A 17,084-nucleotide genomic window follows, 5' to 3' on the forward strand; every position below is an offset into this window, starting at 1 on the left:
AACATATCCAGGGACTTTGAGGGGAGAAAATGCAACCCTCGACCCTATGCAACTAAACAAAGATTTTCGTCCAAATCCTTCATTTAGTGTTACTGTTGGAAGGCTTGTTTGCATATCCTCCAAGTAGTTGTTTGACTGTTGATGCACGTGAGAAATGATTATTGAATCTACTTAGCTATGAGATGGTTTTCAGTTTTCCTCTTCTTTGCTCACTTGCTTTTCAATTCCATTGAGTATTCTCTTTAACTAATTTTATACTTCCTTAGCTCTGAGAACAGTATCTCTGTATTGGATCTTGAGCATATATATTCTACAGCACATGAGCACAGTGAGACCAAGAGCAAAATGCAATCTGAGTCCACAACATTTATTTATAATTAAGGCTAAGTTTTTGTCAGGGATATTTTTAGTAAAAGTCATGGACAGGGCACAGGAAATAAACAAAAATTCACTGCAGCCTGTGACCTGTCCCCGACTTTCACTAAAAATATCCCTGACAAAAGGGTAGGTGGGTTCAGCACCCACTGCTGCTGAGGCTCCCGGGTCACACACGGATGCGGTGTGTGGGAGCTCTGGGCTCCCCCTACCCCTGGGACTGGGCTGCTGTGGGGTCCTCTCGCCCCAGGCAGCAGGGTCTCCCAGCCGCTGGCCATGGGTGCAGCTGGCCAGCTGTAGGGAGTCCCCACTACCCACCACATCTGGGCAGCTGCAGGGTCCCATCCCCCCCCACCAGGTTGGGGGTTGGGAGCTGCAAGGGCGGGCCTGGCTAGGAACTCCAGCCCCAGGACAGAAAATGTCAGGGAGGTCAATGGAAGTTACAGATTCCATGACCTCTGTGACATAATCATAGCCTTATTTATAACATATACAAAACTGACACGATCCTTTTCAAACAGAGTACGGATCCTCTGCTCCAATAAGCTTACCATCTAGGCAAGATGAAGACTAATCAAGGGCCAATAGCTCAGATTCAGAAGGAGGTGGAGGTTATTGGTTATGAGAAGTTAGGAAAGGATTTCTGGAATATGTGGATTTGAAGGAGGGGAGACTGTGTTTGACAGACAAGAGTGTAGACTGTTCCAAGCATAGGGAGCGTGTGAGATAAGGCACAGAGCCTAAAGTGGCAGGAGAGGTGAAGAATTACAGAGTATTGAGGGAAAACAGAGAATAAAAGGGGAGGAAATGAGAGCAAGATGTAAATGCATGACCCTGAAGACGACTATAAGAAGCTTGAATTTAATACAGTAAGAGACAGGAAGCCAATGTGTGGATTATAGGAATGCTGCAGTCAGAGCAGTAGCAAAGGAAAATTCTTTTAGCAGCAGGGTTTTTCTGGACTGCAGGGGGAAGAGCAAGGAGGCCAGAAGGAGAAAGGTAGTTAAGGCCAAAGTTGGTGAAGGCATGGGAATCAGTTTTAGAAGAGAGGAAAGGGCAGATTCTGGTGATATTAAAAGAGAAGAAATGACAGGATGTAGTGAGATGAGATATGATGAGTCAGGGAGGAGAGAGAAGTCAAAGATGACATGGTTATGAACTTGAGATACAGGTAGGATAGTGGAGTTGTTAATCATGGAAAGAAGGCGTTGGAGAGGAGCAAGGATGGAAGTGCACTTTTGGAAAGAGTGCATTTGTGATGGGACAGAGGAATGAAGAAATGCTATATAGGCAACTTGAGATTCAATGATGTGTGGAGGGAAAGAGCAGAAGCTAGATGGGAGGAGAGGAGATCAAGGATGAAGTTGAAGAGGGATGTAGATGCAGCCTGACTAGATACTGCACTCAGTATATGGAGGCAAGATAGAGTGAAGGTAGAATCAAATTTTCTCCACCTTTCTCCCCCAAGATGGGAAGGGGAGGGGAGGGAAACAAAAGTATGCTTCAAAGCACAAAGGAAGGGGAGGGTGAAGAGAGAGCTATTAGAAATAAAGGAGAGAATCAAAAGAAGTTTTGGGTGTAGGAACATATCGAAAGGACAAATTGAGGGGTTAGGAGCAGATAGAAGGGAGACCTCAGACTTGGAAACTGCTACAGAGGAGGAGAGGAAGGAAAGAGTTTGACACTATTAGGAAAATGCATTCCATGGCAACCTGCATGTAGCTGTAAGATGAAGACAAAACTAACTAGCAGAAACCTTCTTTTGCTTGAGGCAAACAATTTAGACTCATCTCTGAAGGAGGAGAAGTGTAGGCAAATATTATGGTGGTTTACATTTTCCTAATGATAAAATGAATAAGAAAGTCAGAGTCACTTAGCTCCTCTTCCCTGCCTGCTTATATGTCTGTCTCTTGTAAGGCAGACACAACCTGCCCATTTTTTATAATTAGAAGTTGGAAGTCCCTTCACGCTGCTTGTCATGCTAACTTAATGAATAGATACCACTAATTAATTCCCTTCCTTGAAAGAGGCAAGATTTCCTGCCAAGCCCCAACTGTAGGCCTTGTCTATTCCAGTTTGACTAAATTAATAATTAAACCAGTGCAAACCCTCTAATGTAGATTCACAGAGACCAGTTTGACCATCCCTTAAATCAGTTTAGCTTGACTGATTTAAAATCAATTTATTAAACCTGTGCAACTTTTCCTGTTTAGATAAGGTTTTACCCTTGTAAGTTTTCCAAATTCCTTTAACCATCAACCCACATGGATTTATAGATAGAGGACCACTTCCCAAACCTCTAAAATATATGGAGTAGCCATTTATGATGTCATCAGGACAACAGTAGTGGGCAAAAGTTAATCCCTCCATGTTCCACCGATTTTCCACCTGAAAAAATATGGATTGAGCAGACATCAATGGCCCCTCACACACAACCAACATAAGGGGTATCCTGGTGGTGGCGACTGTACTCCTCAACACTGTTTTGAGTGAAGATAGGCTATTCTGTCCATGCGTAACATAACTGTGTAGTGAACATGCATGTCTTCTCTGGTATGCTTTGGATAACGCAAGCTTCTGCAGAGCCATCTTTTGCAGGACCGCCACTTACTTCTTTAACATAAGTTAGTGCCTCATCCCATCTATTTACAAATTTTAAAACTATCTAATTACATAAGATTATTAAAACACAACACAAAACTTTAACTAAAACCCAATTAAGATTGCTGTGTAGCAATGTACTTAACTATTCTGTCCTTTTACATAACTGAAGCACTTACAAAAGACTTGAATAGTTGAAGCATTTTATGTCTGTCTGCCCACGTTATACTTTATAAAACTTATTTGTTTATGAAGCGCCTGTTTCATCGTCATACAACCTTAACTTTGATCCAAAATTAACAGTGTTCTTTCATTGTCAATACAGCAAATTCTTCTGAGACAAACAGGATAAGTCTCTTAGTTCCATCATTTTAAGAGCACTATTAACACTAGATCATATTGGACCTTAAAAAAGGATACCGGGTGTGGAACATGATAGTGGCCATTCTGGGAACTGTGCCAGCTGACTTGGGGCAAGGGGCTGATTAATTGCAGTGCAGATGTTCGGGCTTGGACTGCAGCCTGCGCCCTACAACCCTCAGAGGTGGGAGGGTCCCAGACCTCGGACTGCAGCCCAAGCCCAAACACCTACCTCACTATTAAACAGCCCCAAGTCAGCTCGGAGAGTTCAAGACCCACGAGCCTGAGTCAGTTGACATGGGCAAGCCACAGGTATCGAATTTCAGTGTAGACATACCCTTTACGTTAAGAACCTGAATTAATATATGCTGAACAAAGATGATGGTAAAGGTCAAAGTGTCAGGTAATTTATTGCTCTGAAGGAGAGTACATTTTCTAGCACTCCATTATGCAATAAGTACATTTCATTCTCACAAATTACTTAGGCACTTTGTTGATAAACATTCCAATTACTTTTTTTTTAAACAACCTTTTGGGGCCAATCTCCAGTGAAATCAATGGCAAAATTCCATTAGTTTCAGTGGGAGATAAGGGCCTTTACCAGCAAATTCCAATCTATATAGATAATATCCCACCATATAGTTCCGTTCCTCTCTAATGTAATACCCTATTGAACCAGACTTTAGAACTGTATTAGACAGCAGAAATCCTAACTACTGTAGAACCAAGATAGGAAAATAAATCCAGCAAAAGATATAGGTTTAAAAAGTATGTACTTACAAATTAGATCTAAAAGTTATACCTCAGATTAATTTTTGTCTGTGGCAATAATAATTTTAGGAACATTAAAAAGCTCAGGAAACTCAAATTTAAATTGGAAAAAAAAAACTTATCGCAAACAAGAAGTGAAACAAAATAGGCTTATCTGATCTTCTCGCTGCAAAAAAATAATGGAGCTGCAGCAATCCCTTGCTATTATTTTCTGTTGTCTCCTGACCAATCCCCTTTTCTGCCATGGTCTCTTCATTGTCAGTCTAATATAGATTGTAAACTCCTCAAGACAGAACTTAAGGCTTCTAATATGCTTGGAAAGGACCCTGTACAAGCATGGTTTTAAACAAATATATCTTATTTTACTGTAAGTGAAATTAACTTCTGGAACAGTGATTGGTTTTTTAAAATGTGAGAGCATGAAGATTCTGGGGTTAGAGGGAGCTTCTAGTTCCATGCAGCTACTTTTTATGTCAATTTAGAATCTCCTAAAACAGGAGATTGCAACAATGTGCTGACTTAAGGATGGTGAATTGCCTTGCGTACTTTTGCTAATTTGGACTGATAATATAGTCAAAGGATAAAAGCTTTTAAATGCATCAGTAGTTACCATGAAAGTATATATCAGTCCTAGTGTAAAAAGCAAAGGTAACAATTGATATTACTTGAATATACTAACACTGGATATACAAGTGCCTGGACTAGTACCATAAAACAAACAATGTATTTCAAAAGGCAAATATTGGAGGCTTTGAGGCTAAAAATAACCAAACTATTACTATCAAGGTGTGGGTATGTTGTATCACTATCTATACTCTAGCAAGTGTAAAGCTGTTACCATATGATGGCTGTTCAGTGGCCAACAAGAAATGCGTAAGTGGTCTTGGCTGAACTTGCAGTGTAGAAACGTCCACGATTCACAGGTGCCAACATAATAATTCTCAATACCAGGCATCCTTACTGGCAGACTTGGCATAGAGGCCCAGGATTAAATAGACAGGGGGATTAGTCAGGCATTGGCAGGGTAGTACAGAGTAGTTTGCCCTGCACTGGGACGAGATGACTTGCTGTCCTTGCTGCTACCAATACAGCAACTATCATAAACAACATATTAAGGTTTATAAAAATGGACTGTCAGTCCAGTGCTGGCACACTATATGCTATCAAAGTTCAAACTCAGCTGCTCCAGGCAATAGCCTACTAGATAATACTTAGTCCTGCCTTGAGTGCAGGGGACTGGACTAGATGACCTCTCGAGGTCCCTTCCAGTCCTATGATTCTATGATAGTGCTAAAGTTCTGTTAGCACTGAAATAGTTAATATTGATATTTAAACTAACAGGAGTACTTGTGGCACCTTAGAGACTAAAATTTATTAGAGCATAAGCTTTCGTGGACTACAGCCCACTTCTTCGGATGCATATAGAGTGGAATAAATATTTATGCCACAAGTACTCCTGTTCTTTTTGCGGATACAGACTAACATGGCTGCTACTCTGAAACCTGATATTTAAACTGTCATCTTTGAGGTAACAGCCCACTGAGATGACTGAGGCCATTCAAACCTCAGTTGTTGTTTTTCTGCTGGTTGCAAAGACACTAAGTTCTTGTTTTCTACACAACCACTGCAGATACAGACTTTTTTTTTTTTTTTTTAATAAAAGCTTATTGTGGAGCCCTGCTCTGTGGTGAGAGATCGGATTTGCAGTAAAGAGTGTGGCCACAGAAAACATAGGAAGAGTTCCTTGTGTTATACTGTAGCAACCTCTCTAAGTGTGTGCTAGATGGATTTTAAGGGGAGGGAAATAGGGAACATGGTGTGAAGTGGAAGGAAAACGGAAAATTTCATGGCTTTCTACTCTAACTGAAAGTGTAACCAGAATGGGGAAAACTGTAGTGTCATTCTAGAAGAGGCACATTTGAAATCTGACAGATTATAATCTGTCTAGATGTTAAAAAAAAGTACTTACAATTCCCAGGCAAAAAAAAAGTGTCTGAATAAACAACTTCTGTCTCTCAAAGCATTTTGTTTCCTATTTTTGATTGCTGGGGTTTCCATTTCTCTTGATAAGCCACACCTCATTGTGTCTATTAAGCAATTTAAAAGGGCTGTCATAGCCAGCAGTATAATAGACCTTTTCATCAAACACTTTCCCATCCCGCTTCAAACTTTCTGCTAGTGTCAGTAGTTCTTCTTGGTTCTTTGTGGCACTGGAATATCCTCCAAAGGACCTGTCAATAATAATAAACAGCACGAGAACATGAAGAAATCTTATTACTGATAAATCTAAGCTTGTTCTCTATACTGCTCGTCTAAATCCAGCATGGGTCAGCAGTGATCTTTGAAACCATATAGTTCAACCCTTTCAGGGACTGTTCCCTACAGCCTGTTTTCTAGTACTTTGTCCAGTTCCGTTTGTTTCAAATGATGAAGCTTCTGCAACTTCCTTTAAGATAATTTCACAGTAACAGACTTTACCAATGGGAAAATGGGGTATCTTCAGGCCTGTATGAGAGCTGTTCTGCTTGGTGCAAAACTAGTAAAATCTATGACCACATGCCTTGCTTTGCACTTGTAAAGAATGTTGTCTTGATGTCCTGAGAGTGCCACTCTGAAAAGCAAAATTCCAAGGAATGTGGTTTGAACACCCTGGATTAATGGTCAAGAACAGAGATGGATAGATGGGACACTTTCCCCAGCACTCATTTAGATTTTCTTTTTCAGTAGTTTGTAACTATGGAAAAATACTACCTGAAGCTTACATGGAAATTGAAGTTAGTTACTTTATGCTTGAAAGTTAACTTTGTCTAAGAACAACTTGTTTTGGTTTAGATTTGGCAGTGGGGAAATTCATCAATTAACATTTTGCTGTATACTTGAACATATATTCTTAACTGTTTTAAAAGTACAGTGTTTTTTCCAATCCCTTGTCTTTCATGATGTTTTCATTAATATACAGTAAAATATAAATGATTTTAAAAAAATGCAAGATCATCTCCCTCTAGGGATGTTCAACAAAATATTTTCAGGACATGTGACTTCTGTATACTAATTATACTTACTGGGCTCATGTGAAAAAGGTATGAGGATACAGAGATTTGGATTGAATTACAGGCTAGTACAGTGGTCCCCAAACTGTGCGGCATGTCATGGAGGAACGTTTGGGGGGGGGGCAGAGTGCAGGGGGGGGGTCCTGGGCCAATCCCCATGTGGGGGTAGGGAGGAAGCGCCTCCCAGCTCTGCTTCAGCCCTGTCCCCATTTGCAGCCTTAGCTCCCGGCTGCAGCTCCATATCTGGCCACAGATCCCACTGTGGCCCAGCATGGGGCTCTGCTCCCAGCCCCAGCCTCACTCCCAGCTGTGGTCCGCTCCCGGCCCCAGCCTTGCTCCTAGCCTTGACCCCTAGCTGCAGCTCCATTCCTGGCCCTGCTCCCGGCCTCAGACCTACCTCCAGCTGCGGCCCCAGCCTCGGCTCCCTTACTCCTGTCTGTGCCCCACTCCCAGCTCCTGGGGAGTGGGGGTGGACAAGGGTATGGGGGGGCACGACCATGAAAAGTTTGGGGACCCCGTTGCTAGTATAAAGTAAATTACTCATTCAATAAAGCATGTGCATGCACCATGTTATTCATCAACTGACTGCCACAAGGGGGCAGCCACAGTTTAGCTGAAGAATATCACACTGAGTTGCTGTATTTTTACAAAAAGTGTCAGGACTACCTCTTTTGAGAACTAAAAACATTTTTGATCATGTATAAGCTGCCTTGTGCACACAGATTTATTATCTGTACTTTGCAGAGTTGCAATAGTTAGTTAATACATACCTGACAAACACAATCATTTCTGGTCTGTTTTCAATTAAAATATCTGACTCTGATGGCTTAGGTGGATCAGCTTGATGATCAGATGGTATATAAAAAGAGACTGTAATAGTGGACTCGCAGAATGGGCCTGCACCAGGTTCCACATGGCATGTTACTGGAGCTGTCATCTCTATCTTCATCCCTATCAGAGGCAAATAAGCAACAGTTCACTGCTCTGTCACAAATCTCAGGTCAAATAATGTAGTGTGTCAAGAAAGAGAGCACATTGGTGGCTTTATCAAAGGTTGCCTTTGATTTATATTTAATAAAAGGTAGTTTTAATTCATATGTGTTTCTTCTATTGTTGCATTGTATTTGGATTATCTTGTCTGCCTGTAACAATTCTTAAAGAAAATGCATAATGGCAAATTTCTGCTCGTATGCAGCAGATCCCTTTGTTTCGATTGTTAACATTCCACTACCACAGACCAAACCTCTTAAGCCTTGTCTACACTTGCAGCAGCATGTAGGGTACATACAGCTAACTGCCGCATTCCCAATGTGAAAGGCTCTGGCAGAGGGAAGGCAGCAGTGAAAGGCTCCTGCACCTTTCTCCACTGCCTCCCTCTGCCAGATCCTTTCCCCACTGCTGGAGCCTGTCTCTGGGGCAGGGAAAAGCTCTGGCAGTGGCGAGGCAGCAGGACCTACACTGCTAAAAACAGCAGTGTATACAGGGGAGGCACTGCTTGGGTGTGCAGAGAACCATATAGGGTACATAGACTAAGGCTTTTGGTGCGTATATACTCACCTAAGCAGTGCCTCACCGCCTACACTGCTATTTAAACCTGACTGGGGGTTGTGCAACGTCTATACATGCTGCTGAATGTCTACACTGCAGCTGGAAGCAAACCTCCGGCCCAGGCAAACACTTGAGCTACCATACCAGAAATAATTGTGTCGACGTTGTGGCTCTGGTGCAGGCTTGGGTCCCCCTAGGCTTGAGCTCAGTCCATGTGACCCCAGGAGCCACAATGTCCACACAGTTATTTTTAGCAGGCTAGTGTCAGCCTCTCTATCCAGGCTGGGAGGCTCGCACCCAGCAGCAGTGTATATATACCCATAGTCTTGGACTATTCAGTACTTGCTATCAAGAGGTTATCGTGCAGACAGCTTTTTTTAAAAAAAACCTCAAAATTGAAAAAAAAATTATGCAGTACAAAACCACAATGAAGCCTAACTTTTTTTTTCAGACCACAATCAAGTAGTTTTAGGTTCAAAGTTTATTAACTTAAAATTAGCTCATAATTTGGTAGGAAATGCCCTGTGCACTCTGGCTGTTTTATAAAAATCAACTGCAGCTGCCCTAAAAGTGAGCACCATCAGATATATCTGACTTTTGTATAGGTTCTGGGCTGCAGAGCAAAATAATTTGTAACTGTGTATCAAAAATAAACTATATGTCAATCACTGATGAATACCCCAAAATAACAGTGGGGAAGAGGAACATTCAGCACATCAGTGGTTTCAAACTAATTTCCAGGTTCTAAAGTCACATAAGCAGCTCCCATAGCTTTGATGTATCAATATGCAGTGGGCTGGAAGACTTCAGCATCTGCTGAAACCAGCCTACTAGAGAGGAGGGGTTTAGCTATTTTGGTTTCAGTTATAAAGGCCTGGTTGTGGGGAGTTTCTCCAGGGGATATAGGAGTTTTGAGAAATATCATTGTGATGAGGTGCCCCTCCCCAGGGCAGAAGGGGTTGAAATGGCTAGGCAGGCCAATTAACTGCCCAGGCTGCACCTGAAGGAGACAGGGAGCAGGCCACTCATTGGAAATGGGCTCAGCTGGGCAGGAACAGGAGGGGCCTGTATAAAGCCCAAGAGCTGTGAGCAGCAAAGGGCTTGTAAGGCAGTAGTCTACTATCATTCCTGGGAGGAGGGCAGGTAAACCCAGAAAGAGGGGGAAACAGCAGCTACGGATGGGACTGTACAGATCTTGGCTTTTGTTATAGGGTCCCTGGGCTTGAACCCAATGTAGAGAGTAGGACAGGGTTTTCCTACCAGCCACTGTGAAGTCACTACTTGGAGATGACAGCTAGTCTGGAAGGATTTTAAATTGCCCAGAACGGGAGGGCCTTAGTGACCTGGCTGAAGGACCAACCCATGAACAGAAAGCTGCAGCTTCAGGAGTCACAGGGGCTGCAGGATGAAAGAAACCAGGCAGAGACAGGGCCAGCACTTGGCAAGAGGTAATAACCAGGAGGAGATGCCACTAGCAGTGAGTACACTTTGTGATTATCACCTTATATTTTCAAGAAAGACACTTACCTTCCTCTACCTTGGCCCCTCTTCTAGTGGAACACTGTGGGTATTGTGAATGGCATGATAAGTGGATTTGAAAGGGCTTTTGAAGTGGAGGAGTGGGGAAGAAGATAGGGTAAATTTAGAAGCATTAATGTGCTGAATGCTTCTCTTCCCTGCTATTAGGAGAATTCAGGGTGTAAGGGTGGGGTTTTTTTGTTTGTTTTTTTATTTGTTTAAAGCCATAAGCTTGTCTCCTCTCAGCTATCCTGACTTATAAAAGGACAAACTACTATGTTGGCTTTTATGCCTTAGGACAGTGGTTCCAAAACTCTTGTATTGATGACCTCTTTTACACAACAAGCTTCTGAGTGCAACCCCCCCCCCCCTTATAAATTAAAAACACATTTTAAGCAGCTTGCTATACAAAAAAGGACAAATGATCAAGACCGAATAGAGGGAGAGTAATTGGGATTTACTACTAACACTTTTACTCAGAATTATCCAATAATGCTAACAAATATTTTTTTGAAAAAATTACAATTGTTAGTGCCTGTGATGGGGTGTCTACCCTACACAAGGCCTGAAGAGGTAAGACAGGCCAATTAACTTTATTAGGCTGCACCTGGAAGGAAGCCAGGGACTGATGATGACTAATAGCTGATGAAGCCCAGTTGGGGGAGGAGCTGTGCTAGGCTTATAAAGAGGGGAAGCTGATAGTCAGAGATAGCTAGAAGGAGGAGCTCTGCAGTCACTGTCTAAAGAAGGGTGTTGGCAAGAGATAGAGGCAGCTTAGGGAGACATTTAAACCTAGGATCCTGCCATGGACTACAGAATCTGAACAGACTGCGGGGTGGGGTGAAGTAGCTGCAGAGCGAGGGGAAGTAAACTAGGAACGAGTCCAGGGAAATAGCAACAAGGTCAGAGCATGAGTGGACCATGGCTGCTAGGCAGAGGATCCCTGGGCCTGAACCTGGAGCAGTGGTTATGCCTGGGTTCTCCTGCTGGCCACTGGGAAAGTGGCACTTACTGGGCAGTGGATCAGAAGACTGAGACAGTTTGTCCAGTGCATCTTTGTTACCTTGGAAGGGAAGGAGAAGACTACAGTAACCTGGCCAGAGGGCTAAGTCCCCAAGAAGTAATCTGTTTCTACTGAGACACCATAGGGCGAGCAAACAAAAGGGGTATCAGACCAGGCAGAGCTAATCCCCAGACTCTACCACAAGGAGGTGCTCAGTGATAAGCAAACCTCATGAAAGGGCATAAGTTTAAAATGCTTTGTCACTTGTTTACTTTTTCAATAGCTTAAAATACAAAGATTCAGCCATCAATCAATTAGAAGCCAAGCTTATAAGAGATGGGAGCCTCTGGTAGTATTAAGGATATTTAGTATTTGATCTATTCCAGCTGCCATATTTAAATACATTAACACAGTGTCTTCCTTATTCCTAAATTGCAATAAGCATCAGCATTTACATGGGCTTTATTAAATCTCTCTTTGTAGTGGGTATAGGAAAAGTTAAAGTGTTTCCTAAAGTGTACAGTGTGCATCCACCTGGGTGGAGTGAGGGACTGTTTGCAAGATGGGTAAGGAGAAAGACCAACTGTCCTCCGGAGTCTTTTAAAAAACACACACAACCTCACTGTTATCACTTTCAAAACTAGAGTGTTTCTTAGTTAACTAATACAGAGAGTAATCCAGGAGTCTGCACAGAGCCTGAAACAGTGGCTGCTAACACAGGTGCTACTTTAATTGTTCATATTAACTATTTCACTGCTCAAAGCAGACAGAAGATCTACACCATAATCATTAGCATTCCCCAAGTCAGGTGTGAAAGGAGCACAAAAGACTAGTGGAGATGTGGGAGATGTATGGATTAAGAAATGTGCCATCGCATAGTAGGGTTCCTTAGTGACGGGACTGGCTTTCTTTTCCTGAAAGAGGGCTCAGCTTTCAAAAGTTTAGAAACACTGAATTATTGAAAAGTATAGTCCAGAGCATCTTACCTTTCTCATTCTTGCCCTGAATATAGTTAAAGAGCTTCATGAAGCCAGTGCTGACAGCTGAATCATAGTCCATTGATTTAACAGAAGTGGCAACCCATTTAGCTGGTTCATACTGCCGGACTTCATAATCTGAAGCCTATAAACAACCAGAAAAAACAAAACTATCAAGAATAGTGCTTCACATGGGCATCAGAGCATAAGTGATTAGGCCTTCATAGAAACCCAACTTCACTTTTACAACATAGGCTTAGCACTGATATTTCTTTCCTTATCTAATTAACTTTTTTAAAGGGGGAGGAGTATTAACCAGCCTGACATTGCTGGAGAAAATTATTAGGTACTAGATAGTAGGAAGAGAGCCCAATTATTGCTCAAAGCTTGGAACAGTGTTGCAGGTCAAAACATGAAGTTTTTATATATTTTTTTTTTAAGTCAGGAAATATATGCAAGTTTTTCTGTGTTGATTTATCCAAGTTGCACATTACAGTAATGTGCAAGAACACAAAGGGAATAAAGCAGTGATTCTCAAACTGGGATTGCCGCTTGTGTAGGGTAAGCCCCTGGCAGGCTGGGCGGTTTAGTTTGCCTACCCTGTCCGCAGGTCTGGCCCATCGCAGCTCCCACTGGCCGCAGTTCACTGCTCTGCGACAATGGGAGCTGCTGGAAGCGGCGCAGGCCGAGGGACGTACTGGCCGCTGCCGCCTCCAGCAGCTCCCATTGGCCTGCAGTGGTGAGCCGCGATTGGCCAGACCTGCGGACGGGGCAGGTAAACAAACCAGCCCGGCCCACCAGGGGCTTTCCCTACACAAGCGGCGACCCCAGTTTGAGAAACACTGGAATCAAGCAGGGGTTCTCAAACTTTTGTACTGGTGACCCTTTTCACATAGCAAGCTTCTGTGTGAGACTTTCTCTTTTCTCTTCTTCCCCTCTCCCCCGCCCCATTAAAAACACTTTTTAAAATATATTTTACACCATAAATGCTGGAGGCAAAGCAGGGTTTAGGGTGGAGGCTGACAGCTCGCGATCCCCCATGTAATAACCTCATGACCCCCAGTTTGAGAACCTCTGGAATAAAGCTTATTTACTATTATAACTAAAACCCAAGATTACCATAATTTTAATCTTCCTTTATTTTAGTTTGACAGCACTTTGTGAAGAAAAATAAAGAATAAATTCCCCTGGTGGTTTGTGTGGGGCTGTGACTCAGTCAAAGAAGAAAAATTATTTAAAAAAAAATAGTACTGTAAAGTCACAACCTGAAACTTCTAACTTAAAGGAACACCACCATTTAAAAAAAAAAAGTAATGTAGTCTAGTGTGCCATGTGAGTAAAGTCAAAGAAACAGTATGAGGCTAATCTTTTTTTTTTGGGGGGGGGGGGAAGAATTCACTTACAGATACAATTAACATATTGGATCAGAAATTCAAATTTTTTTTTTTTTGTGACCCACATCTTACGATAGTACCTCTCGTGGCTCACTTCCCCTCATAAATACCTGGACCACCTCTGATCTGTGACAACTGCAATGATTACTTATATTCCAAATTAACCTCTATTTGACATAATGCTTTTTGCTATTAATCAGCCAGTCCACTGTGACAGCCATAGTTTTCAGTGGACGACACATTAGTTTGACAGTCTCTGCCTTACACTATTAATGTGGTTTCAGAGTAGCAGCCGTGTTAGTCTGTATCTGCAAAAAGAACAGGAGTACTTGTGGCACCTTAGAGACTAACTTAGAGGTTCTCAGAGCTTGTACAGAAGAACAGTTAGTGCATGGCAGGTGGGGCTGTAAAACTACCTTGCACTAGCTTGCTATGTGCTAACTTTGTGCTAACTCATTGTCTGTGCGGACCCTGCTGCTGCACACCAAAAACACCCTAGTATGCTTTGATCTACACTGACCTACTCATGTTTCATAGCAATGTGCACTAGGGAACTTCTAATGCACAGCAAGAGGGTTCACATGGACACTTAGTGCCTGGTATGCTACTGCAAAGCAGATTTACATGCCAGTCTGCTGTGCACTAACTTCATCTTCTAGACAAGTTTTCAGACATTACAATAATGGGAAACAATACAAGTACTTAGATGCTGTATATTTTTGTTGACCAAACTGCAACACAAAATATAAACTCCCCAATTTCATCTTTTCCAACTCTAGTTAGCAAAAGGTTGTCACAGCGGGATTGCAAATCCAGAGTAAAGGAAGTGTAAACCAACTATTTTATTTGCCTTTACAAGAATTCCATAGAAGTAGGTCTACTGATTTTTAGGTTTAGGAAACCTCTGTTTACACAATTTTGATTATAACCCTAAATCAACCTGTGTACTTAATGTGGCTACAGCAACCTTAAGTTTTGCATTTATGTACATTTTATTTTAAATGTACAAGATTGTTACCTTTAGATTAGTTTTCTGTATCTTATTTGATCCTAGGGGAATAGCTAGCTCGTCCGGACACCATGGAGAGTATTTGTTTCCACCTGCAAGTGGAGCCATGCAAACCAACACCTCAGAACTATAGCATTGCATAAAAAAATTGTTATGCAAGTCACCATGTCCTAGCTACTGTAAAAACCTACTTACTACACTATGGTATCTTGTACCTCTCTAGTGAGCAGGAAATAACTAAAATTCCTTTCCAAGTTGACTTCTGCATGCCCCCATTGCCCCCCACTTTCCACAATGATTCTCCCAAGCTGAAGATAAGCCATTTAGCCCATTATGATCTGCTTGTCTCATCTTTTATATAACACAGCTCACAGAACGTCAACTGTTCTAGCAACTTGAAGTCCTGCAGTTTGATTTTTATTGTTTTAATCAAACTTATTTCCCCTGCTCTCTGAAGCACTAGGGCTAAAGTGTTTCAACTCAAGCTCCCTGCCATGCCCCCTCGTTTGCTGAGACTTAAGCCTGACATTTTTTGACCAGAAAGGAAGGCAGATAAAATGAGTGAGCAAGGGGGTGTTCTAGCCCAGGCAGCAGGGGTCCCTCTCTCCTTGTTGCTACGAGGAATTTCACCTGGCTTGGTACCGCTGTCCACTTGGGCAGCTCCAGCCCGGAGGCGAGAGCTTGTTTGTTGGGCTTCAGCATCCTGGGGAAATTAAAGCAGAGCGAAGTTAGTAGGGCGTCCTCTAGCCCCACCCCCCTGGAGCCCCACCCGCAGTGGGGCACTCAGCCCCCTGTGCACCTCACCCACCCAGCCACAGTGGGAGGGCTGGGGTTAGCCCAGCATCTCTTCTCTTCCCCCACCATCCCGGGGGCCGGGCCGGGCCAGCACCGTCTCTCTGCCTCAGCAGCTTCCACCCAAATGCGCCGCCCTGTCCTTCCCCAGCGAGCTCCCCTAGGGAAGCACAAACCTCCGTGTGTCGGAGCCTGCCAGCTGCCTGTGGGCGGGTCACGCGGCGAGGTTTCATAACTCCTGGAGGCTGGGCACAGCGGGAATCGGCCCCTTGCCCCAGCATGCTGCCCCAGCCCCCTCCCCCTGCTACGGGAAGGCGGCGCAATTCGCCCGTCCCTGCTGTGCAAGCGGCTAGAAGCTCCGGGACCGGCTCCGAACGGCCCTTCCCTCAGCGATGCGCACTGCGCCGCCCGGGGGCTTGCACGGGAGACACTCCCGGGGGCTCCAGCCGCTTCCTGCCCCCGCTTTTCCAGGCAGCCCTGAGCGCGGTGGCTCGGAGTTATGCAAGCTCCGGCCTGCACGGGGATAAGCCGGGTGGGTGGATCCAAGGGCCGGGCCAAACGGAGTGGAGGTGGCGGTGCGAGCCTGCTGTATCCCTCCCCGCGGGGCCGTGCAGCACCTGCCAGTCACTGGGCACGTTATGAAGGGGGGGGGGGGCGCTGTAAAGGAGTCTGACTCGTACAGCAAAATCCCCCCTCGCTGCAGCAGGGCGAGAGATTAAACGGCGGCTTTACTACCATGCGCGGAAACAGGCCACCTGTTGGGGTTACCCCGAGCATTAGTAACGGGAGGATTTCCGAGCCGGGCTGACGCTTCTACAGAGCTGGGCGTGTGGGGTTCTCTAGCGAGCGCCACCACCTTCCTTGGAAATCACACCCGGTGAGATCTCAAAACCAAGTCCCCACAGACCTTCTACCCCCAGGCTGGATACCCTCTGACTGGACTGTAAAAAGGCCGTAATGGCCTCTATGGCAGCCTTTCAGATCAGAATTAATCATTATCCGGCTATTTAGGCGTTCCAGATCCGTTCACGTTCATCCCAAGTGAGTGAGGTCTGGGCAGATACTACATCTCTTAGGAACAACAATTTGTATCTGTACACATCTCTCCCAGGGACGTCCTGCCTGGGGTTGCCAACTTTCTAACCGGAACACCCTAGCCCCGCCCCTTCCCCGAGGCCTCACCCCCACTCACTGCATTCCCTCTCTCCCACCCTCACTCACTTTCACTCAGCTGGGGCAGGGGGTTGGGGTATGAGAGGGGATGGGTGGGGTGCAGGAGGGGACTCTGGGGTGGGGCTGAGGGATTCAGAATGTGGGAGGCAGCTGATTATTTGTGGGGGGGACACTGCTTGCCCACATTGTGCATGTCCCTGATCTCGCCTATGGAAGAGCTAGCTAACTCATATCTGGTGGTTTGGAAGGGGGAATCCTTCTCTCAGGCAAGGTTAAAGGTAATGAGAAGAAGAAGAAGATTTCTAAAATGATGTATAAATAAACCCTACCGTTTCCTCATGTAACAGCTGCTGTATTTAGGGATGGGAAACCAAAATTCTTAGAATAAGGCTTGCCAGCTCTCCTTGATCTAGTGTAAAACACGGGATTATACCTTCCTAATTTACAGGGATGCTGAGAGTCTAAATTAATTCTGATAAAATACTTTGAGTTTGATGGAAGGTGGTATAGAAT

At 44.0% G+C, this 17,084-nt stretch overlaps 1 protein-coding gene across 2 annotated transcripts; it reads right to left on the minus strand.

The window, feature by feature from the left end:
• Window positions 1-2,542: 2,542 nt before the first annotated feature.
• On the minus strand, window positions 2,543-15,810 carry HEBP2 (heme binding protein 2). 2 transcript variants are annotated; one of them, XM_034765558.1, is made up of 5 exons: window positions 15,575-15,810; window positions 15,237-15,309; window positions 12,213-12,348; window positions 7,928-8,108; window positions 2,543-6,338 (listed from the first exon to the last, which is right to left on the minus strand). In XM_034765558.1, the coding sequence occupies exons 2-5, from the start codon at window positions 15,306-15,308 to the stop codon at window positions 6,140-6,142; spliced, it is 588 nt and encodes a 195-aa protein (XP_034621449.1). In that variant the 5' UTR covers window position 15,309; window positions 15,575-15,810; the 3' UTR covers window positions 2,543-6,139. The 2 variants fall into 2 exon arrangements, with proteins under 2 accessions (XP_034621449.1, XP_034621448.1); XM_034765557.1 differs by having other exon boundaries at window positions 15,237-15,312; window positions 15,506-15,686.
• Window positions 15,811-17,084: the final 1,274 nt, after the last annotated feature.

This window comes from Trachemys scripta, chromosome 3 (genome assembly GCF_013100865.1).
Source record: "Trachemys scripta elegans isolate TJP31775 chromosome 3, CAS_Tse_1.0, whole genome shotgun sequence".
NCBI classification, from domain to species: domain Eukaryota; kingdom Metazoa; phylum Chordata; order Testudines; family Emydidae; genus Trachemys; species Trachemys scripta.

What these genes read in the sequence shown, in the direction of transcription:
- HEBP2 (XM_034765558.1), bottom strand. Translation starts at nt 15,308, where the DNA reads ATGCTGAAGCCCAACAAACAAGCTCTCGCCTCCGGGCTGGAGCTGCCC. An exon ending in GGACAGCGGTACCAAGCCAG is followed by an intron (nt 12,349 to 15,236) that starts GTGAAATTCCTC and finishes GGTTGTTTATAG; the next exon opens with GCTTCAGATTATGAAGTCCG. An exon ending in TCAGGGCAAGAATGAGAAAG is followed by an intron (nt 8,109 to 12,212) that starts GTAAGATGCTCT and finishes TGCCTCTGATAG; the next exon opens with GGATGAAGATAGAGATGACA.